This window comes from Syngnathoides biaculeatus, chromosome 22 (genome assembly GCF_019802595.1).
Source record: "Syngnathoides biaculeatus isolate LvHL_M chromosome 22, ASM1980259v1, whole genome shotgun sequence".
NCBI lineage: Eukaryota > Metazoa > Chordata > Actinopteri > Syngnathiformes > Syngnathidae > Syngnathoides > Syngnathoides biaculeatus.
In genome coordinates this window covers 18613229-18636374 of record NC_084661.1, presented here as the reverse complement: position 1 = coordinate 18636374, position 23146 = coordinate 18613229, and the positions used below count along the sequence as shown (strand labels likewise).

The 23146-nt window shown below is 56.3% G+C and overlaps 2 protein-coding genes across 2 annotated transcripts; one reads left to right on the top strand and one right to left on the bottom strand.

The window, feature by feature from the left end:
• Nucleotides 1-419: 419 nt before the first annotated feature.
• Nucleotides 420-13924, bottom strand: LOC133496020 (PH and SEC7 domain-containing protein 1-like). The gene is made up of 16 exons (XM_061811130.1): nucleotides 13905-13924; nucleotides 13728-13743; nucleotides 13544-13674; nucleotides 13041-13346; nucleotides 11989-12300; nucleotides 11732-11818; nucleotides 10370-10428; nucleotides 8063-8258; nucleotides 7510-7786; nucleotides 5963-6006; nucleotides 4906-5102; nucleotides 4153-4223; nucleotides 3924-4081; nucleotides 2898-3042; nucleotides 1841-1984; nucleotides 420-1436 (listed from the first exon to the last, which is right to left on the bottom strand). Exons 1-16 carry the CDS (start codon nucleotides 13922-13924, stop codon nucleotides 1209-1211), a joined length of 2391 nt encoding a protein of 796 aa, XP_061667114.1. The 3' UTR covers nucleotides 420-1208.
• Nucleotides 13925-15505: 1581 nt separating this feature from the next.
• LOC133496019 (microtubule-associated protein tau-like) lies at nucleotides 15506-22052 on the top strand. The gene is made up of 12 exons (XM_061811127.1): nucleotides 15506-15526; nucleotides 15781-15851; nucleotides 18109-18212; nucleotides 18565-18602; nucleotides 18682-18730; nucleotides 18803-19044; nucleotides 19138-19230; nucleotides 19587-19679; nucleotides 19816-19908; nucleotides 20164-20245; nucleotides 20318-20424; nucleotides 21715-22052. Exons 1-12 carry the CDS (start codon nucleotides 15506-15508, stop codon nucleotides 21913-21915), a joined length of 1194 nt encoding a protein of 397 aa, XP_061667111.1. The 3' UTR covers nucleotides 21916-22052.
• Nucleotides 22053-23146: the final 1094 nt, after the last annotated feature.

Genomic DNA, 23146 nt, shown 5'->3' with positions numbered 1-23146 from the left:
AAAACAGCCCCCCCCCCACTCGCAGGGCGCATCCCGACGCCAAAACAACGCCCCCCCCCCCCCCCACTCGCAGGGCGCATCCCGACGCCAAAGTCACGCATCGAAACGCAACTGCGAAATTCAAAGGTGACGCACAAGTGGGCACGCTCGCAACTGAGCGCAGAACCGCCGGCACAGGATTCTTCCTAGTTGGAACGACGCGACCCCAAAATGCTTTTTTTGCACCGCTTAATCTACAATTTGGGCATTGAAGAGAAAAGAACCCCCCCCCCCTCCCTCCTCCCCACATAACTCGAACCGCCGTCAATTTATCGCAGACTTTGGCTGCCGGCGGCCCGGCGCAGCCGCTGGAATATTATTTACAGGTCACATCATTCGACACACTGAGCGGCGCAACTTTGATGGTCGTCACAATCAAGAACAGAGACGAGATTTTATTCAAGCTGGCGAAAAGGTGCACAAACGAGCAGAAAGAGAAGCCGGCGATCGTGCTTTTATGTACAAGCGTCGCCTTCGTGATTGACGGACAAAAACGTTGCCGTGCCTCGCCCCGCCAGCTGGATGCTGCGGTTACCATACCAACCGGTCCCTGATGTGGGGGCGTGGCTTCACCTGCCTCCTCCTTTCACATTTAAACATATTTTAGATATATAGACATTCATCCAAATACAGCACACACACACACACGTGCCGCTAAATAATTGCGCTTAAGTGAAAGCCAAGAAAGTTGAAATGTCAAACCCGTTGAGCGCGTGAGGGGGCGGGGCTCCGCCGACCAATGAACATCCGGTCGAGCGGCTGATCGACGGTTTTGAAATTGCCGTCAGGGTCGGGCCTCCCCCTCAAGGTCAAGCGTCCGCCAGCCGAACGCGTCGCCAAAAAAAGTTGAGCGGACACTCCAGATGTGTCCGGAAAATGCGACGGTGGCGCAGCACATGGGCTCCACGCGGGAAATGATGACATAATGAAGAAAAGTTGAAAGAAAAGAAGAGAAAAAGGACAGCAAAGGTGGCGACTGCTCAGGCACACCTTCCTGTTGTGGGCAGCCGCCAATTTGGACGCCGTTTGGGGCGCCGTTGTTCCGCCCATCCCACGATCCACGCGGGCGGCGGGCACGAGGGCCTCGGGAGGAGGCGGGCGGGCGGGCGGGCGGGCACGGGTCGGGGCGGCGGCTCCCGGGCAAAGAAACGGGCGTGCCCCCGCCGCCCTCACTTCTTCACGGCTTGCCTGTAGCTGTGCCTTTGGCCGTCCTGCCGAGGTTCGTCGCCCGCTCGCCGTCCGCCGGCCCGGCCGGCCTCCTGCGGCGCGGGTTCGGACCGCGTCCTTCGCGGGTCGCCGTCGTCGTCGTCCTCGGGAGCCTCCGGGCGGTCCTCGCCGCCGCCGCCGGCCTCCATCTTGGCCCGCAGCAGAGCGACGTACGTCTCGTAGCGCGTTTTCTGCGGAAGTCACGGACGGTCACGGCGTCGTTTGTCTCCCGTGTTAGTTGCTCAAATCAGATTTATGGCTCATTTTCATATCATTTGATCAATAACAAAGACAGGAAACTGGACTGAAGGGAATGTTTCCATTATTGTTGTCTTTCAAGAAAGATGAAAAAATGTTTGAAAGTCATATTTTATGTTATGATTGTTCCCAAAAGTGGTTTACGTCAAATGATGTCCGCCTCGGACTGCAAAGAGACGATTCCGTGTCCATCTCTCTCGATTGATTGCGGTTAGAAATCCGAAATAACTTTATGAAAATGGGACGTCCGACGTGGCAGTTTCGTCAAAAATGATGAGCGTAACTGATCAAATGAGGATGAAGCCGAGCCGCTGACTTTTTTCCGATCCCGACAGACCTCAAAGTGCAGATGCTGCTCCCTCCGCTGGTACTGCTCCAGCTGCCTCCCTTTCATCTTGCGTTCCGGAGGACTGGACCGCAGCTCCGCCAGTTCCAAAGAGACGGCCCGCAGACGGGCCTCGTGGGACCGGACCTGGTCCTCCTGCCGTCGGTTGCGCAAACACGTGGCACCGCATTAACACGCGCGTTTCCTCGCTCCGTGCCACGCGACGAGCGGCCCCCGAGCGTCATTTGCAAAATTGTCCTTTGGGTGTCGGCGATGTGCACGTTTTGGGTGAGAATTACCTCCGACGGCGCAGGTCGGGTGCGCAAAACCAATCGCCACGGCGACGGACGGCTCACCAAATACGTGATCTGCACGTCGCTTGCACAGCAGCCACGTGAAAGTTTGAATGCTCGAAAGACGGCGTCTGTCCAGTAGTTAATGATGGTTTGTTTTGACATTACGTATTCATCTACTGTTCACGCTTTACGTTCTTTCCTCGCGTTATTGACATTATTTAACCGTTGGAATTCACAAGCCGACGCGACTCCGGACGCAAACTCCGGACAACAAGCGACCGTATAGGCAGGACAGGGAGAATGTTTGCGTCACACTATTTGTTGAATTCATTCTCAATCGCGTCCTTTAATGGCAGTAAGTGCTTGCTGGACCTCCGCAGGCCACATGAAATGATGTGGTGGGCCATATCTGGCCCCCGACCTCGAGTTTGACACCCGTGAGCTAGAGAACGCTCGAATATGCAAGAAATGAACGAGTCATTGCCGGCCGGAGATGGAGATCGGATTAGTGATTGCTTTTTTTGCAAAAATGCTGACAGTGTAAAGCCTACTACTCACTCATTTATTATTTATGTAACACACGAGCTAACATGATATTTGAAAGTTACTTGGATGTTCTAAGCACATTAGTCACATGCGACTCGCCGATTCACACTACACACAGGTTACGTGGTATCAATATTAATTACGCATTTTATAACAGTGTCAGTCGGATGATGGCACATTATCAACGTTACTGGCATGCAATGTATGGCGTTTACGCGGGGGCCCACCTCAGAGAGTTTAGTCACGTTGCCCGGCAACAGCGGCCTGCTGAACTTTTTCTGGGAGCCGGCGGCGGGCGGGAAGGGCGGCGCCGAGAAGGTGGCCGCCACCGTGTTGATGCGAGTAATCCACGAGTGCATCTGCTCGGCGTTCCTGTCGGGTATGATGGTCAAACGTCAACGACAAGAAACGCAACACGTGCCCTGAAAGCTCAGTTAGTCGGGTCACTTTGTAGCGCTGACAGTACCCGCGCAGGTTCTCGTGCGCTCGTTGTATTGGGAATCCACACGTAGTGATTGGGGAGTCGCCAATGATGAACGCGGCTTTGGCCGCTTCGGAAGTGACGAAATAAGCACCGCGTCAAAATCACAATCCAGCCGATCAAGAGTCGGGAACGAGGAAGGACGAATGACCAACGATTCATTCACGACCTGGAAATCATTGGTCGATCCCGACTCGCAATGGCGGTACCGCGGCGCCTTGACGTACGCGTCTGCTTCCGAACCCACCGCTAGATGGCAGCAGCAGCACACGTGACAACTCTGGCCGCAGAGAATGCCAGGCGGGGGCGCTACTGTGCCTTCGACCTGTTTTGCCATTTGCCGGAGGAGGAGGAGGAAGGACAAATCATTAGGTACACTGGCGTTTTACGCTTGCCATGTCCGTCTTTGCGGCTTAGGCATCCGGAGAGCAAATTGGTCTCGTGAAAAAATGTGGTGAAAACCACATTTGGGGTGTTTGGGGGCACGTGGGATGGATTAAATGCACTTCCATTCATTTCAATGGGGAAAGAGGATTTGAGATGAGAGTAAAAATGTAAGCCGTGTCGCAAGGCAACGCTGAATAGGCCGCCATCCGACAAGAAGAGGAAGCAGGGCGATGTGGGGCGGTCGCCGTGGAAACGCAGAAAGAACGGGCCAATCGGCGAACGCCCTCAAGGCGGAGGCGGGGCTCGACTATCTGGGCCAAACGAGCCGCAACTGGAGCAAGGCCTCCGCCTCACGCCGCAAAATCCGACGCACACGCAGACTCACGGCGCCTGGAAGAGGAAAAGCCTCCAGTCGGCGGTGCGCAGGTAGAAGACGTTGGCGCGCTTGCTGTAGTCGAACGCTTTGGTGGCGAGCGAGTGATGGATGGAAACGGCGTTCTTCAGGTCTTCGTCCGTCAGCGGCTTGTCGGCGCCACACTCGCCCTGAGGCGCGGCGCGCCGGAGGAGGAGGACGTTAGCGTTAGCGTTAGCACGTGAGGCGTCGCGTGACTGACCTTCCGCAGGTAGAGGATGAGGCCTTTCAAGATGGCGTAGAAGGTCTTCCAGCCCCGCCTTCCTCTCGGCGCTGCGACACAGCAAAGACGTGTAAGAACGCTTTCGCGCTCGCGCACGGCTACTCTGGGCCCAAAACCCAAGCGGTGAAAGCACCACGTCGGGTCGCATCGATCGACGGATCGGACGAATAACCGCAACTTTTGTTTTCTTTCAAAGGGCTTCAACGGGCTTTCGCGACAGGGCCGGCCGGCCGGCCGGGAAGGGGAGACGCGGGATGAAATGTTATCAAATCCAGCATAATCACCAAAAAAAAAAAAAAAAAAAAAAAAAAGACAGCCTTTTTCCAAACTGAACGAAATTCTGCCCTCAACAGCCCGTAATAACAACGTAACAAAAAGTGCTTTGATTTTGGCTCATTTGCTGGAAAACAATCATGTGATGTGTGCATTCAAATCTGATATTACAATTCCAAAATTGAAATGTGTGCAATTGAAGTGAAAAGCTTGTCAAATCTTCAAGTGGCCTCTTACTTGACTTTCGATTTGTTTCCACGTTCTCGTTGCTCGTCAATATTGAACACGTCGATGATTGAACTTGACCTACTTGACCTGAAATGGGGCCAAGTCCGCCGTTAACGGAGGACTCGCGGGATCATCTTATCGTCTGGCGTCGGATGGACGTACTCGGTCGGGACGGGTCAGAAACGACGCAAAGACGCCCGCAAAGGCGGCGGCGGCGCGACTTCTACGTACTTCTCTTCCCGTCCGGATCGGCGTGCACTTTGCGGACCAGGAAGCCGTTCTTGTGAAGCGGCGTCCCGCAAGGCGCCGTCTCGTCCTCCACGCCTGTCCCGTCGTCGTCGGCGCCGCTCGCCCCCTTAGCCGATCTGGACGAATCGCACGCGCTGTCCCCGAGTTCCGAAAAGGACTTCCTCAGTTCCTCCTCGTCGCTACGGAGACAGCAAACACATGAGAGCCAGAACCGAGGTCGTCGTCGTCGTCGCCTCACTCGCACGCAGGCAGAAGCGGGAAAACGTAGCAAATCTGCTTAGAAATGTGAGGAAGGAAAAGAATTGCAGACGTGCGAAAAAACTCCACTCAAGCGCTAGTGCTCGGACTTCAGTGTGTGCGCTTTTCCAGTTGTCAGAAAAATCAACACACCTGAAAAGTAAGAAAGGAAGGATTTGTTTTGGCAGGGAGAAAAGGCCGATGACGTCACAGTCGCTCAGCAGGTGGCGCCGTGCGGTCCCACAGAGGAGGGGAGGACGAGAGCGCCACGTGAGCGCCACGTGAGCGCCGGGCCGGCCAATCGGCACGCGGCCTGTTGCCTGGCAACTGCCGCACCGCCTGAGTGGCTTCTTACGCCCAGACTGGTGGGAGGTGGGGGCGGGGGTCGTGTGTTTCCACGGTTACGCCTCGCCACGCGGGCTACGGACACGCCCCCTCAGGTGCTAACGGGACGTCATGAAAGAGTGTCGTCATGGAGACGAAGCGGCTATTCCGGGAGAGGAAGTGGGAGGATGCAGGTGAGGCGAGAGAGGAGAGAGCGGTCGCTGTGGTGCAGTTTCCATGGCGACAAAGCCCAGCCGGCCGCTCGCCTAATTGGCGTCGCCGAGGGATTTTCGTATCGTGGACTTGAGTCCGATGGGGAGGGGGGGGGGGAATAAAAAAAAAAAAATGTTGTGATTTGGGTGGAGGGGAAGATTCCAAAAGCTGAACGGGGGGGGGGGGAGCCTTTGGAATTGAAACGATTTCCTCAAGCGGACTCGGCAGCCAAACAATGAATTGAATGTGGCGAAATGTGACTTACAGCGTCCACTGCAGCTTCTGAGTCTTGATGGAGTTGTAGAGCGCCTGCGGAAAAACAAACAAACAAACGAGCGAGCGAGCGAGCGTTAGTCATCTCCGTCAGCATCGCAACGGCTAACGCAAGCGCTGAGACCAGCTCGCGGCCAGTTCACGACGAGCTTGTGGTGGGTCGGGACACACGCGGAAGGAGAATCGGGCCGGTTATGTGCCGATTCAGCCCCCTTCCCCCCCACCTCAAGCGCCGGACCCCCTCAAGTCCCGTGTCGATATATTGCAGCGGATTCGGGTCGGCGGTCTTTAATATTGAACGCGTTCAACGTTTACGACCAAAACTCTCCGTGCGGGGAGGGAGCCAGAATTGTGACACGGATCAGAATGTAGCCGAGCTCCGAGTCAACGGCCTCCGTTCGGGCAACGTCGGAGCGTACCGGGAAGGATCCGCTCGTCACGTGACTTCAGCAGCCAAACAGAATCTTGAGTTGTGCGACGCGCACGCGACGCACAATGTGACCAAAACTTCCTCTTGTCGGTTCTGGAACACATCAACAATCTTTGAATTTTGGGAAAATAATTGTGTGGACCAGGTCAAACGCAAGCGGTCCGTCACTAGAGGCGGCAATTCCACAGAACTTTTATAATCGCTCCAGGGGGTCCGTTACCGTTCTTGGAAGCGTGACGAAAGCCAAAACAACAAGTGGGGGGTCCTCTTAAAAGGAACCCAAGGGTGTCAAAGGGTTTTCGTCAAGAGACGCAAGCAGGCCAGATGAAGCCCTTCCCTGTTGTGGCTTGACATTCGGGTCGGGGTTGAGGCTCCGCCAGAATTCAGTTTGCAGCCGGTCTGCGACCGACCGGACGGCGGTCGGCCCAGAACCGGCGAAAGCGAAGTCAGCGGTCACCATCGAAACGCAGATAGTTTGATGGGTGGTGGGGGTACAACGGGCAGGTCAGATGGACCCGCTCGATGAAAACATGTTGGGTTTCCTTTTCAAGAAATGGCTTCTCATTGTTTTGGAATGTCTTCATCCTTCCGAGAGTGGGTTAAAATGGTTGAGGGAGTCCTGGAATTGTGCCGAGTGTCAGTAAAAAAAAAAAAAAAAAATACAAGAAAAACTTCATTTCAGTCTGGGCCTCATTTGAGTCTCCAGATTGAGTTAGCAACCGGCGAGTGAGGTTCTGGTCTAGGTCAGGAAATGTTGAAGCTCGGGTGGGGGACGAAAAATTTGAAAGAAATCTTGAGTTTGTGCAGAAATTCTTTGAAAATATAAACAAGCACATTTTTTGGAGCGAGCCAATTCTGAATATGCCATTTGAGAGCATAAAAATGCGACTTGGGCACTAAGACGTCAGCGTGAATCGCATCAAAGGCCTGGGAAAGGTCCAGAAAGACACGCGGCCGGCCGGCGAGGTTCCCTTCATTCACAATCGGTTCCGATTCAGCTAGCGAGCACCGAGTTAGCGCCTAGCGACCCGTCGGCGGACCGATGAGAACTTTGCAGAGGCTTGAAGTGGACCACGTGCCGGTTGCCGTGGCGATGCGCTTCGGCGTACCTTCCTCCTCTTTCGGGCTTGCGGGTGGTTCTGCCCGTCCTGAGCCTTCCCCAGCAGGTCGGGAAAGACGAGCGGCTTGAGGGATCGCGAGCGCGGGGTCCGCGGGTAGCGGAACGGGTCCATCACGCGGAAGTCGCGGCCGTAGCGCACCGTGCAAAGCGAGCGTGAGCGCAGGCGCCCCGCCGAGTGCAGGCTGTTCACGCCGATCATGGTCGCTCGCTCCGCCGGGAAAGGAGAAAGCTGACGGCCGCGAGGGGGGGTGTGGGGGGTGGCCGTCAATCACCGTCCGAGCACGTGCACACCTGACGCGTCCGCTCCACAACTTCTGCGATTGGGGGCGGTCAACGCTCGCAATCGGCGTCGGGATTCCGACGCGCGTCACTTTCGTCACGAGCCGACGGGGAGAAGCGCCAGGAAAAAGAAGCGTCCCGTTGTGCGCTGCCTTCGGCCTTTTCTCCGCTTTTCCTCCTTTTCCGAGCAGGCATTTCTCCTCGCCCCTTCTGTGTTGCCACGGCGACCAGAAGGCGAGGAGCTGCCGAATGTCACCGCTTGCCGAATGTCTTCCTCGCTCTCGCTCGCTCGCTCGCTCGCTCGTACCGCCCCCGACACCCCCCCCGACACCCCCCCCCCAAACGTTCTGGTCTTCGCACATCCGAGCGGTGACGAGCAGCTTGTGTGGGAGAAAATGTGCAAATGTTCGCCATCGAGTTTAGCGTCCACTTCCTGTCTCCGAGGGGCTGGGAGGGCGTCTGTCAGAGCGACAGAGAGAGAGAGAGAGAGAGAGAGAGAGAGAGAGAGAGAGAGAGAGAGAGAGAGAGAGAGAAAGTACGTGTGAGCTGGGGGGGGGGGGGGGGGAAGAAGGGTCATGTGTGATTCAGGGCACCGTTTTGGATGATTCAACCACGGTCCCGATAAGGAATAGCGATGAATCCACATTCTGGATTTCATATTTTCAAACAACTTGTCAGGATCCATGAAAAGAAAGAAAAGTGCACGGAGCGGCGACACGACAATAACATCCGAGAAATAAACTCTAAAGTGCAAAATGTTTCATGTGTGGACAGCAAAACCTTTCAAAAAGAGTCAACTGATAACCAAAATGGCCTCATTTGAATTTGCGTGTGGACGGCAAAGATGATGACAAACAATAAAAAAAAAACTCCCAAAATTATAAAGATGAAAGTCTTTCAAATGATGCCTTGAAAAGCAGAATTATAAATTGAACCTTTTCAAATTCTCCGACACGCCCAAAAGTTCTGCTTGGCGTTCATATTGGAAAAACCAGCTCAGAATGGCACGTGACCAGAGCGACCCAATCGCAAGCGTCGCTTTTACAAGGAGGAAGTGAAATCGGGGGAAAAAAAAAAAAATCCATCCATTTTCATCGCCGCTTATCCTCACAAGGGTTGCAAGAGTGCCAGAGCCTATCCCGGCTGTCGGCGGGGTTACCCGGAACCGGTCGCCAACCAATCGCAGGGCACAGCCGCCCGTTTTTTCCCGTTTATTTCCATATTCATACGGGCCGAAATGCCCGTCCGACATCCGATGGCAAACGGCGGACGTATCGGCCCACCCGGAAGGGGACGGGAACCCCGAGGAGACCCAAACGGAGAGCCGTCGGCTTCCGCGCCGGCTCGTTGGGGATCGGACGTCGTTAGCGGCAAAGGACAAACAAACCGTGTCTCACGAGCTCGTTAGTCATCTCCGTGGCGACCGGCGGAAGGCCGGGATGAAAGGGGGGGGGGAGACGTTGCAACCATGGCAACCGTGGAGAGGACACCAACAAACAGGGAGGAAAAAACACGCGCATCTGTTTACAGGCGTGGCTAAAAAAAAAAAAAAAAAAAAAAGCAAAAAACGGAGAAAAGAAAGCACCCACGCGCGGGACGTTCGGGCCCAAACGTTTGGAGCAGAGGCTCGCCCAAGCGTCCTCCGCCGCCGAGAAGGTGCGGACGTGACGCCTCGGCGAACGCGTTCTGACCGACAACATTCGCGTACGACCGCGACATCAAAACGGGATGCGCTCAACGTTCGTGCAAACTGTTTGTCTGGGAAACGACGAAATGAGTCTCAGCCTCGAAACAAGTGCGCCCACGTCGGCCGCGCAAGGAATTCCACGGATGCCGCTCGACTTTCTGGAAGCGCGGCCGCCGCCGCCGCCGTCGTCGTTCACATAACGGGCCACGGATGCCACCAAATTAGGCGCGCTCGAAAGTCCAAAATCAATCAATAAATCACAGTTCTGAAGACCGGGGTTCAAACCCCGGGCCGCCTGCGTGGACTTTGCGTGTCCTCCCCGCCGTGGATCCGTGGATTTTCTCCGGGTGGGCACTGCCCTTTCCTCCCACATCCCAAAAACGTGCGACATTATTTGGACGCTCTAAAAGTGGGACTGCGAGTGCGACTGTCGTCTGTCCCCCGCGTGCCCTGCGATTGGCTGGCGACCAGTTCGGGGCGTACCCTGCCTAATGCTTGGTGACGTCTGGGATAGGCTGGAGAACTCCTTTGACCTCGTGAGGATAAGTGGGTCAGAAAATGGATTAAAAAAAAAAAAAAATCACAGAGTGACGAGGTGGACAGATAGACAGACAGACAGATAGACAGCCAGATAGCTAGATAGATCGATCGATCGATCGATCGATAGATAGACCCACTGTACAGCACGGAATGCGTAATATCCCGTCCAGTCCGTTTGGCCGATGACAGACGAGAAGATTTTCTTGAAATGGAGGCCGAAAAGCCAAAGTTGTTTTGTTTTGAAACGATTTCCGCCTCTCACAGCGGGTCGCGAAGATCGATGGGAACGCGACGAGCGGCGACCATTCAGGTCCGGGCGTGAGCGCACGCGACGCGGACTTACCGGACCGCGCAGGTCGGCGTCGGGCAGCATCAGCGCACGTGCCAGCGTGCGGACGGCGTCTGAAGGAAAAAAAAAAGACAAAATGGATGGAGGACGCGCTCAAATTGCATCGAAGGCAAAATAATGAAAAGAATTCTTCATTATTGTCGCATCCCGACCGTCGAGCGAGCGTTCGCGTCATCGACAGTGGCAGAATATCAGTTGCAATGATTCTGTCACCCCCACAAAATGTGGTGAATATGAAAATATTTGCATCATGAAAACGTCCACTGAACGCAGGGGCCACCTGCACCCCAATTTGTCCGGGACATTTGCAAAATTGATCCAAAAAAAAAAAAAAAAATGGAAGCAGCCTTTTTATTGACATGTTGATGTTGTGAAAGTTCGCATTTCAAGACAAACAACAAAGACTTGAAGCGAAAAGTCCAAACGAACAAAAAGAAACCTGTCCAAAAAAACGGAAGCACAACACCACAGTGTCGAAATAAAAGCCAAGCTTTCAAAATAAGAGTACGAGTGCGCAAAGCAACTCAAAGCTGATTGGAGGCTCTCAATTGCCCAAATGTGTGCCCCGCGATTGGCCGGCGACCGGTCCGGGGCGCGCCGAAGATAATTCGAGGCCCGTCGTTGAAACCGTGTCAAGTATTCACAAGTTCACGTTGGCACGATTTGGGCTCGCGGCTCAGACTTCCTGCCCCCGAAACGGTTCCAAACATTCGAGTCCCGAGAGGAAGCCGACGGCGGCGTTTGCGACCCGGCCCAAATCCTGAGCCACTGCGCTGGTTTCACGCCGGTTCCGCTCTTCACCGGTCGTCCTCCCGAACGAAAGGCGCGCTTTACTTTTGTCGTTAGGGTCAGGTCGGTCCGGTCCGGTCCTCGTTCTCCTCGGCCCGTTGCGGGATTTAGCAGATCTGAGCCCAACGATGTCAACGTCAACTCATGACTACGAAGCGACTTTTGCCTTTTTGAACGTTCCAAATTTGCGCCGACGCGTGACACTTGCGCGCTCGTACGGGTTTTTGTGCGGTTCTCACCCTCCGAGGGAAAAAGTCTGGAGCTGCAAAGCCCAAAACGTTGACAAAAGCGCTTCCAGCAGCCCCTCCGGATTGGGACTCTCCCCCACTACCGCCCGCCGCATCAGGAAGGCCCTGCAAAGACGCACGCGGGCCAGCTGACCACCGGAGGGCGTCTCGAGCGCGACGGCGGCACCCACCTGAGTGCTCGGTCGAGACGGAGGCGCGAGAAGTCCGAATAGCGTCGGGCGAGCGTCGCCCGCCGGGCGGCTGAAATCCTGCCTGACGCACCGAAAGAAGAAAAAGAAGATTTCCCAGCACGCGTCGGGCGGCGCGTCGGGCCACTCACCTGCCGCTGAGCCGGTGCGCCGCGTCCGCCCGCCGGGGGCCCTCCGAGCCGCCCGGGTCGTCCCCCTCGGAGCCCGACGCCCTTCGCCTGCAGCAGCAGAGAGGAAGGGCCGCGTCGTCGTCATCGTCGTCGCACAAACCCACGCGGGCGCGGGAAGAACATGCAAACGCCACCCGGGTGGGGCCAGGATTCGAACCCCCAGGATGGCCCAAAGAACCAGCGCATCCACGCCGATATCGACAGAATCCAAACCTGACCTCAGGACGGACGGCGTCCGAGAATGGCGCCGCCTCTCCGGGGGCGTGTCCTCCGAGCCGCTGCTCAGCCTCTCGCTGGCGTCGGAGTCGGTCGGGGCGGGCCGCTCCTGGGGGGCCGGCGGCGCCGAGGCCCGGAGCCCCGCGGGGGCTCGGCCGCACAGACTGTCCCGGGACGTCCCCTTGACGCCCGCTGACTCCAAGATGCTCTCAAAATGGCGGCTGAAGGTGTCCTCGGAGTCCCCGCGAGGACCCGACGCCCGGACGGGCGACTTTAGAGCCGGGCGACCGGTGTCGAGGAAGCCCTCGGACGCTCTGCACGCAAAACAGCACCAGTGAAAATATGGCGCAGACCCCCCCCCCCCCTCCGTGGGAAACCGTTTAGAGCTGGGGGGGGGTCTCCAACCTGTGGCCCGCGGGCCCCAAGACGATATTTTGTGGCCCCCACCTTAAATGACATTTGATAGGAATGGCACTTTTACAGTGTTGTGTGCGAACCGACCAATCACGGGGAGGTTGTGGCTCTCGGGGGAGTGAGCGCGACCAGTCTTGATGCCACTTACAGCGGTGTTGCCATGGAGAGTTTCATGAGTAGTTTTGCACACGTCGTCTTTCCACTGGCTTCCTTGCTTACCTTATTTGGTGCTAAAAAAGGTTTTTTTTTTTTGTTTTGTTTTTTAAATTGTAAAATTTCTCGTGTAAATTGCGTGCACCGAGGCTGCGGCCCAGCGTCAGCTGGAAAGGGCCCACGGCGGCCCCCCGACGTGAAGTGAGTTTGAGGTTTTGTGGTTTAGAGGATTGAAATCCCGGCCCCACCTGCGTGTTCTCCGCCGTGCCTGCGCGGCATTTCTCCGGGTACTCCGGTACTACTTCCCCCCCACGCGTTGAGTGGAGAATCGAAATTGTCCGCAGGTGTGAGCGGTTGTTTATGTGTGCCGTGAGATTGGCCGGCAACCGGTTGCCCCTCGTTCAGAGTCAACTGGGACGGGCGCGAACTTTGTGAGCATAAGCGGCTCAGAAAATGGATGGATGCATGTTTGTGATGAGCTGCATACCTCTTGACCCCTGGGCAACGTTCTTCCGTGTCCTGTTGCTTCCTCGCACTGTCGCAGGGCACCTCTTCCTCTTCCTGGTCTCGGTCTCGGTCTCGACTGCCCTCTTCCTCCCCTTTTCCCTCGGGAGCCCCTAACTGAAACTGGTGAGGCCCTAGCGCTGACCCCTGACGACGGCCATTACGGAGCGTCGACGTAGCTCGGTCTTTCTGGCGTATTTCGCCAAGTCCAATTCGATCCCATTTGATAACTTTAGCGTAGATTTTGTGTGCTTTGTCTAAAACCTGAAGAGTTTCATATTGGATACTTTGACGAACAGGTTAGTATTGGAACGGGCATCTGCCTAAAAAACCAAAACCAAAACCAAAAAAAAAACCCCAAACAAACCTCCCGGTCTCTCAGGCCGAGATCGCCAACGTGGTCGCCCTCACTTCCAAGCCCCCAAAGGATCGCTCCAAAAGCAAATCCCAAGGGACTATCTCAGTCCGCAATATCGGGATTTGTACTGGAACGGGCCAGCCAACAAAGGAGTCGTCGGGTACTCGCCGGCGGCCTCTCGGGCTCCGAAGAGAAACTCCCGCTGGGCTCGAGCGATCTTCTGACAGTGCAGCGACAGGACGGGTGGCGCGCCGTCCGTCTGAAAGGTCCAAACGACAACAAAAGACAAATTCGCAAGAAGCTGATCCAAACCAGCTTCCAAAGGGGGCTGGAAGCAGTTGGGATGCGAGATTGGGGAAAAATTCCAAAATCAGAAGCTTTTCATGGGAATTCTCTCATGAAATATGAAGTGAGTGGTTTGCTCACTTAAGGAAAAGGTTAGTTGGTCTAATTGGGCCAGCTTGGACCCAAACAGGGGGCCTGACTTACTTCAGGCTCAGCTTGGCCATCAAAACGCAAACCGCTTGCTTTATTCCCATTCCCATGGAAAGTTTCCGGCTTTCACCGGCAACCCGGAGGAGGTCCGGGTCCCACCTGTATTCTTCCGGCGGAGGCTTCCGTCTGGTCGCCCTTCCGGCAGGACCGAAGGGACTCCCCGTCTCCCAAACTGCCCGTTACCCCGCTGGAGCTCCGCGAGGATCCTCCCACGGCCTCCGAAGGGTGGTCCCGGTCCTCGTCCGGAGAGTCCAGGACCACGGGGCCCAAGAGGAGGCGCTCTCTCCTTCTCCGCTCCGCCCGCTTCTGTTCCGTCGTCGTGCCGAGAGATCCGAGGCGGCTGGGCTCCCCGCAAGTCTGCTCTCCGTCTGGGACTGGCCGGAGACCCCCCACCTGCCAGGCCCCGCAGACCGGGATTGGGAACTGACCGCTACGCCGCTCCTTATCAGGTGCCCCCTGAAAACTTTCAGTTTTCTCCGGATGACCTTCTCTTTCTCTGTACCGTGAGGCCCTCCAGGTCCCGCCGGTATACTGGGGGTACTGGCACGGACGCAGATTGGGGCTGTCTGGCGTCTGGCGCTGGGCCACGGATAGGTTATTTATCTGAAAGACGAGACACCCGTCAGCCGTCTGCGTCGGATCCAGTCTTCTGTCGACTAGTCGCACTAAGGTACACGCACACTAACTTCAATATTTGCATCAATAGATGAATATGTGAGTGTGAGATGTTCTTTTAGTGTGTTTGTTGGTTCCAAATGTGTGTGTGGTGTGCGAATTCTTCTGCCGTCAGGTGTGCACATCGACTGCGTTCGTTGAGTCCGTGCTGCACGTGTGGCGTCTGGGGGGGGGGGGGGTCCCTGTGCGTGTTAGAGGGTCCAGTTTTTGGGGAGGCCACAACAGGGATGTCCGGCTGACGTCACGCAGAGGGTAAACGTGGGAGTCCGACCAAAATGTCAGCAAGTTTTGTCATGCAGGCGCACAAAGTTGCGTGAAAGCGTCCCACGAGGAAACGAAGACTTACTGAAAGCCGGCCGGGAACTCGCTCGGCGGCCATGTTGACGAGGACCGCGACGGCAGCCGCCGCAGTTCGTCCGTCCGTCCCGGTGGGCGCGGGAGCGTGCGCGTCCGCGTGCACTCGTCGTCAGGCGGGAGTGGGGGCGCGCGCCGTCCCGCAGCCCCGCCCATCGCCGAGCGTGCGCGCCGCCGTCGCCCGCACGCGCCCGCGCTGCCGCAGCTGGGACCGAGCGGGAGAGCACGTGGTGCAGTTTCACTTTTCTCCAGCAGGTGGCGACATCTCGACTCTGTGTGTCCGGAGGAGGAGGAGCTCAGACGCTGAACCGACCGACAACCCTCCCCTCCCGCCCCCCCCCCCCCCCCCCACCACCACCACCACCACCACAAACCGAGAACCCTGTTACGGTATTCGGGCTTCGGGACGGGAGGTCTTGGCCGTCGACTTCCTTCGATGGATCAGCCGGACAGCTCCGACCGAATGGGTCACGGACCGACCGGACTTGTTGTCGAAATCTTCGTCCGAGTGAATTAGAGCGACAACATTTGGAAAAAATATAAAAATAAAAGACCCCCTGGCGGCCATGTCGACTGTGTGGGTGAGGGTGAGGGTGGGAATAGAATCACAAAGGATTGTGGGTATTAAAATCACATGCCTTCAATATAGCATCAATAATCATCTTCTGAGCTGGAAACTGTGCCCCCAAAACCTCACACGCACAAATGATAATAACGTAAAAAAATAGTCATTCGACGATGAAGGAAAAGCTGAAAACAATAAAGTTTGCATTTGAAATGTCCCAAAAATGAAAAAATAAAAAGGCGGGCGCGCGCCCCCCAGCGGCGTGCGCGAGCACAGCGAGGAGGAGCCGCGCGTGCGCTTGCGCCAGCCGACCGAGGGGAGAGCGAACCGTCTCGAACAGCAGCCAGGTAAGGGCCGACCCGATGGAAATCCGTCCGGTTCCGAAAGCCGCAAGCCAATAACCGACCCGAAACCCTCCTCCGCCGCCGCCGCAGCGCGCGCGTGCCTCGTCTGAGGTCAGGCCCGCGCGCGTGCACAGACGTGTCGCGCACGCACGAAGCCCCGCAAATGCGCGCGTTTGCTTGTTTTGGGGTCGAAACGGGCGTCGTTCGGCGCGTGCACGCGTATCCTTCGAGCAGGTTCGCCCGACGACGACGACGCGCGCGCACACGGCTCATTGTGTCACGAGAGCGCGCGCTGCTTTATCCTACAATTCTTTGCATGTTGTGGGAAAAGAAAAACAAAAAACAAAACTAATTGGGTCGTCAACATATCTATAGAGCGAGCGTCTTCCTCATCGTCATCGTCGTCATCATCATCATCATTTTAATATGGCAAAGCCACGTTAAGACGCAAGCGTGCACTAGTCCGCTCTTTGTCCTCACGACTATGACAATTCGGTGCCGGCTGGGGTGGGGGTGGGGGTGGGGGGGGCGCTACATTCATTCATCCATTTTCTTTGCCGCTTATCCTCACGAGGGCCACGGGGAGCGAGCGCCGCAGCCTATCCCGGCTGTCGACGGGTACACCCTCGACTGGTCGCCAGCCAATCGCGGGGGCACGTTGAGACAAACAGTGGCACTCACAATCACACCTGGGGGGCAATTTCGAGTGTCCAATTAACGTTGCGTGTTTTTGGAACGTGGGAGGAAACCGGAGTGCCCACCCGGAGAAAAGCCACGCGGGCACGGTGAGAACATACAAACTCCACGCAGGCGGGGCCGGGATGGAACCCGGGTCCCCGGAGCTGCCAGGCCGACACTTTACTACATCTGGTTGTTAAATTCAAGCCCAAATTTCGTATCTGAAAAGTTTGAAAGTTGATCGCCAACTGAAAAACGTTGCGTGAACTGCGTGGATGCCATCGAGAAGGGCCGGACAAAACCAAAAAAAAAACCAACAACCTCAAAGTAAACAAATTGCGTCCTCAAGGATGTTTGCGCACGTGCGACGCTCGCTTTTGGCGTGGCGGCGCCAGCGGATAGCTCAGCGTCAGTTAGCGCAGGGTGGTCCACAGGTGGCGCTAGCGTTGGCGTATCAGCGCGTACCGCCGGCAAGAAAAATGACCACCTAGCGTCAAGGTGAGTGTTTGTGGTGTGCTCACATTTGCGGTGGCTGCTAATTGCTAATCGGCCCTTCGGCGTGGGTCAGGCTCAATGGAGCACAAAAGGGGAGGGGTGGCAGTGCCCCCCCCCCCCCCATCCCGATGGGTTCACCGAGTCGTTGATTCCAAGCATCTCGGAGGGCGACGGCCCGTTTTTTTCTTCAGCGATTCGCTTTGCGGGGTGGCCTCAACGGCGCTTTTGTCCCCCGCTGAATGAAGGCCGCCGTTGCTGAAACGATGACATCATCGGCAGAGTTGGCTTGTTAGTTGCGAGTCGGGCAGCGGGCGCCGCTGGAAGCCATCTTGACCGTGCCGAGCGCTGAACTTCTCGCTCAGCTTGCGGGAACTCCAAGCATCCTTCGTGGAGATAAGAAACTATTTGAAGCGGGTCAAGTGCCGCAACTTTGCCACAATGCAGGTGACGCCGGTCGAGAACCGCTGAAGTCGAGTCAAAGCGGAGATACGAGTCAGTTGCTTTGACTTGGGAGCCCAAACTTGAGATATGAGCGCGGTCGACTTGTCGACGGGCGGCAATTGTCAATAATTCGTCAGAAGCTGACAGCGTAATAAATGATCACGCTTTGCGTCTTTCCGCCCGCTAGCTAGCTTGACGCTTCTCTGCATCTGGGCTGCCGTACTTTAACGCCGAAAGCAACGCGAGACAACAGCATTCGCTCGTCTCTTCTTTATCCTCCGCGTGGAAGGTGACGCGCTCGCGTTCCGGTATTTCTCTCCATGGGCTCTCTACTGCCGCCGGGTGGCCGAGGCGAGCGCGGCAGAGCTGCCGACGCGACTGGAGGAGGAAAAAAATGCCCATTTGATGCGATTGGTGTGCACTTGCATAACGTCACACACGGTGGCGTGTTTTGGGGGTCTGGGAAAAGGATTGACGGTGCCCCCTTCTCAGCTTCGGACCTGCCCGGTCAGCTTCGTCAACGGCGCATTTTGTCTATTTTGGGGCCGTAAGCTGACTCACGGGGTGTCAGTTTGCATTTGCGACCCTTCCTGACCTCCCGTCTCCTGTGTGCCCCCCCCCCCCCCCCCCCGACACCCCACCGCAGCACCGCCGTCGCCAGCACGGACTACGGCGCCACCGCCGATAACGGCTACCCGGCCGCCGCCAAGCACGAGAACGGCGTCCCGACGGGACACGCCAAAGTCACAGGTGACGGCTCCTCGGGTTTCCCCCCGCCAGCCACGCCGGCGCGCCGCCATCGGGTCTCCCCACCCGCGGCTCTTAAGCGCCACGGGACGGGTCTTTGGCTTCTTTTGCTCATCTGTTGGCAATTTGGCTCATCGGCAGCATTTGGGCTGTCCTGCGCACCTCTGCCGGGGACGAGCTCTTCACTCGCTTCAGACGGCGTCACGTTGCAAAATGGAAAAATGTTGACGTTTCCGTTTCAAACCCTTCACGACAAACGATTCGGGGTGGAGCATTTTGCTAGGCGGCAAACCGAGAAGTCGTAACGGCCTTCTGCTGACCGTTTCCTGACCCCGACCCGCGTTCTGTTTCGCAGCTCACGCCTCCAAGATGGACAACGGCGCCGCAGAGAAGGTAGGCGACCGTCAGCGGCCACGTTGTGACGCGCACGCTCATCCTCCGATCAGAGCGCCTCCTTTGTTTGTCGCCGCAGATGTCTCAACCCCCCGCCGGCGAAACGCCCGCCGCCAGAGCTCAGCCAGGTACGCCCGGTGGACCGCGGCCACGCCCGCTTCCAAAACACGTGACGTGACCGCCGCCCGCTAACCTTCCAGATGCGACGAGCGGCCAGAGCAGCCCCGGGACGCCCAAGTCGCCCTCCGGCAAGGCGGCGGGCGACGCCCACAAGGTGAAGAAGGTGGCCGTGGTCCGAAGCTCCCCGAAGTCGCCCGGCTCCCTGAAGACCCGCCCGCCGGCCCCCCTGGCCGCCGCCGCCGCACCCATGCCCGACCTGAAGACCGTCAAGCCCAAGATCGGATCCACCAAAAACCTCAAGCACCAGCCGGGCGGCGGAAACGTAAGCGACGCGGGCGGGGCGGGGCGGGACGGGGGGTGGGGTGGGGTAGGGGGCTACTTCTGCGCTGCCGTTGAGGTGCTCCTTCCTTTGCAGGTGCAGATCCTGGACCAGAAGGTGGACTACAGCAACGTTCAGTCCAAGTGCGGCTCCAAGGCCAACATCAAACACATCCCCGGCGGCGGCAACGTAAGACGCGCGTGTAGATTTTCGAGGCTCCGTCGGAATCTGACGATAATTGGCGTTTTTTCCGCCGTCGTAATTCGCCGACCCGTAATGACGTCATGGATCGGCTCCGCGTCGCTGTGCTGAATCCAAAAGCGATTTCATTTTGAGATGGTCGTATTGGTCCAGCTGTATTTTGGCATCATTTGCCGCAGAACGGTAAATGGTTGACGGCCAATAAAGTGCTGAGAGACACGTGCAAGATGGATTTGCACCTTCACGATTGGACTGTGATTCCACAGAAGAAGAAGGCGTTACTTCTTCGACTTTATTGTCACAGCAGCTCCAGTTTGTCATTTCTCCTTGTCGTTGTCGTGCAGGTTCAAATCCTGGACAAGAAACTGGACCTGACGGGCGTCCAATCCCGCTGCGGATCCAAAGACAACCTGAAGCACACCCCGGGCGGGGGCAAGGTGAGGTGGCGGCGGGGGAGGGGGAGGGGGCGATTTGCGTGACCGCTGCGGTCCGCCTTCTCGGTGAGGGTTGGGGGGGGGTGGGGGGGGGCATTTTCTGCCCGGTAACTGGCGTCTCTGCCGTGTTGACTTCCAGGTTGAGATTGTGGACAAGAAGTTGGACTTGAGCAACGTGCACTCCCGCTGCGGTTCCAAAGATAATATTAAACACGTCCCCGGTGGCGGCAATGTGAGTAGCTCACTGCTGATTGGCTGCTGCAGAGCCCCCCCCACCTCCACAAGACATCGACCGGCCTGCGCTTCGAGCGCAAACTCTTCCTTGTGTGTCAGTCGCGCGACGACTAACGAGCGTGCGGCGCGACGGACTTTTCAAACGGGCCGTCCTCCAGCGGAGCGACGGGAAAGACGGGCCGTCCGGGCGGCCATTGCGAGCTTTGCTTTTTGAAGGGTGACAAAATTAATTTGTCCTGTTCTTTCCCGTCAGGTCCAAATCGTCCACAAAAAAGTGGACCTGAGCAGCGTGTCGGCCAAATGCGGCTCCAAAGACAACATCCACCACAAGCCAGGTGACGTCGGAAGCGTCCCCCCCCCCCCTCTGGCGAGCTCATCCTTCTTCTTGTTCTTGTCGTGTCCGCCAGGTGGCGGCAACGTGGAGATCAAAAACGAAAAGCTGGAGTTCAAAGTTCAGTCCAAGGTGGGCTCGCTTGGCAACATCAACCACGTCCCGGGAGGCGGACACAAGAAGGTACCGAACGTCAAAGAGCCGCAGAAAACTTGACGACAGCCCGTCAATTATGATCCGGTTTTGAAATAAAAGCAGCCGGACGAGAGACAAATACTTCGGGTGGAACATTCCAAATTCATAATGAGGATATTGGACCATTTCATCGGAAAAAAACTCAAGGAGAAAGATGATGGCGCAACATCAAATTTGATGACTCTGTAATAATAGTAGAACAAATTGGCAAAATGAAATTGCTCATAAAGTAAAAATGACCTCATCCGTGGATTGCTGCTGTACTCGCTTTATTGGAAGAACGATAGTCAAAAAGTTGCAATGACGCAAAGCGATTATTACGGGGCCCCTAAAGGGACATTGAAAAAACTCATAACAATCATAATAATAACGTGTTTCTCGTTGTAATGAGTAACAAGTCCAATGCATGTACAAAAAGAGCCTTTTTCCTTATTCAGGCCCTTTCATCGTAACGAGTGACTTAACTTGCTCGTGAGTCGGTTACTCGTTACAATGAGTAACCACATTTTTTGCCCCCCCCCCCCCCATCATGTCCCTTTAGGGGCTCCTAGATTATGACGACGTCACGTGAAAATAATCCAGATGAACTGAAACAACGATAATCATAGTACTGGCAAACGAAAATGTTGACCACTTGTAACTGATGGTCAAGAAAGAGGAGGAGGATTTGGAGGGCGGGCGAATCGTCGACCCGCCACGGTTGCCCCCCCCCCCCCCCCGCGCTTCTTTGCTCGTCGTCGTCGTCATCGTCGTCATTCCTTGTTTTGATTTTGCTTTCCTTTCTGTTGACTTTTTGTTGCATGCGTCATCTCTCGCCCCTCCCCCGCCCGACGAAGCGAGCGAAAGGGAAGGAAGGCGAGCGGAGCCCCTCGGCCTCGGCCGCCGCCGCCCTCCCCCTCCCCCTCCGCTCGCGCGCGCCCGCCCGCCAACGCGGAGGAAGGCAGTAAGTACCGGTGTGTGGTTTTGGTGGTCTTCATCCGCCATCTTCGGTGGCTCCACGATATCAAAACCTGGTTGTTTTGAATCCAAAGTCCAACCAAATTTGCAAAAGCGTTCGCGACGCTTCAATCGCTACGAAGGGACCTTTTTTTTTTGTAGCTTTCGCAGGCCCCTCCGTTAAAAAAAAAAAAAAAAAAAAAATCGACGTGACGGCAACAAAGGGAATTTTTCATATCGCAGACCAAATTCGAGCCTAAGATGGCTGGCGAAAATCATTTTGTAGTCGTCGGGAATCGAACGTCCGACTTTTGAGTCGTGATCCATTTGTCGTCTTTTCAGATCGAGAGCCACAAGCTGAACTTCCGCGAGAGCGCCAAGGCGCGCACGGACCACGGCGCCGAGATCGTCTCCTTGGAGGATTCGCCCACCCGCCAGCTCAGCGCGGTGTCTTCGTCCGGCAGCCTCAACATGGCCGACCCGCCGCAGCTGTCCACGCTGGCCGACCGGGTCAGCGCCTCGCTGGCCCGGCAGGGGCTGTGAGGACGGGGAAACCCCCGGTCCGGCCCCGGCCCCCGCCCCCGACTCGCCCGCTCATCACGCCGCGTTGGCCTTCCCTCGTCTCGCTTCTCACCGACCTTTTTTTGGGGCCGCGTTTCGTTACCCCGGTCGGGTCAAGCCCTTCCTTCCCGCTGCGCTGTTTTTTTTTCCTGGGGTCAACATTAATTCCATTTGTGTCACAGACGGCGTTCGACTCCCACTCCCGCTTCAACTTCTTGCTTTGGCTCCGCGGACTGCCCGCTCGACACTTTTGTTGTTGTGCCCACGGCTCGGTCTGGTGCGCACGCAAACATTTTTCAAATCTTCTTTCTGAGCCCCCCCCCAGCACCAATGTTTTTCCCACGGAGGTTTTTGATTGGCTGCATTCTGTTGACGTCACAATTCAACCGGCTGCACATTTCCCATTTTGATCCAATATTGAAGACGTGTATCTCCGCCGGTCGGCACAACAGAAGCTCCGATCAAAACAAAAAGCGGCCCGCTGGTCTTGGTGCTTCTCACTTTCTTTGCAAACGTTGCTAAGGGGCAGTCACAGTCGTGGCGTGTGGGACCGGGACCGTCTTTTTAAACGCTGGGGGCCAAACGAGCGCAAGACGACGAGCGACGGTCGGGATTCCCAGCAGTATTGACGCCCCCCCCCCACCTCCTTTTCATCTGTGGATCATCTCCAGTATTCATTGTCGGTTTCCCAGTTTGTACTCCCATTTGGGGGGGGGGGGGGGCAGAAAAAAAAACAAAACAAACCCCGTTTTTGCTGTTCCGTCACTTCCCGCATGCAGCAGCGCCAAACGGAAGCGAGCCGACTGAGCTCGTCTCCCTTTTTTCTGTTGTTAGCGCATCCGAGGTGCATGCTAACTGCCATCGTTTCACTCGAAGATGACGACGAGCCCCGTCAGCCAGTTTCCATAGTAACCGACACTCGCTGTACAGTGGCGCTAACGTGTTGTTGTTGTGCATTTAACGTATGTTTGTGTTTGACAATAAACGACGTCCACGTCCCCAAAGTCGTCAAGTTGCGTTTTTCGCAAAGATGGGCCTTTTGTGGAAAGCGGCTTGACCCACTGATGGGGAGGGGAAAAGTTAACAATGAGCAGAAAGATTTTTCAAGACATTACAATATTCATCGATTTTCCCGTGGCGGACCGGCCCACGCCCCCGACGATCTGGCCTCGCTGTTCGCTGATGGCGGGAAGATCACGTTAGCCGCAACCCG

Coding starts and splice junctions, on each gene's coding strand:
- LOC133496020 (XM_061811130.1), bottom strand. CDS start 13,924: ATGGCCAAGCTGAGCCTGAA. Junction 13,347..13,543: donor TTGTTGGCTGGCCCGTTCCA/GTACAAATCCCG, acceptor ACCTGTTCGTCA/AAGTATCCAATATGAAACTC. Junction 11,819..11,988: donor CGGACGCCGTCCGTCCTGAG/GTCAGGTTTGGA, acceptor CTGCTGCTGCAG/GCGAAGGGCGTCGGGCTCCG.
- LOC133496019 (XM_061811127.1), top strand. CDS start 15,506: ATGTCGACTGTGTGGGTGAGG. Junction 18,603..18,681: donor ACAACGGCGCCGCAGAGAAG/GTAGGCGACCGT, acceptor TTGTCGCCGCAG/ATGTCTCAACCCCCCGCCGG. Junction 18,731..18,802: donor CGCCGCCAGAGCTCAGCCAG/GTACGCCCGGTG, acceptor CTAACCTTCCAG/ATGCGACGAGCGGCCAGAGC.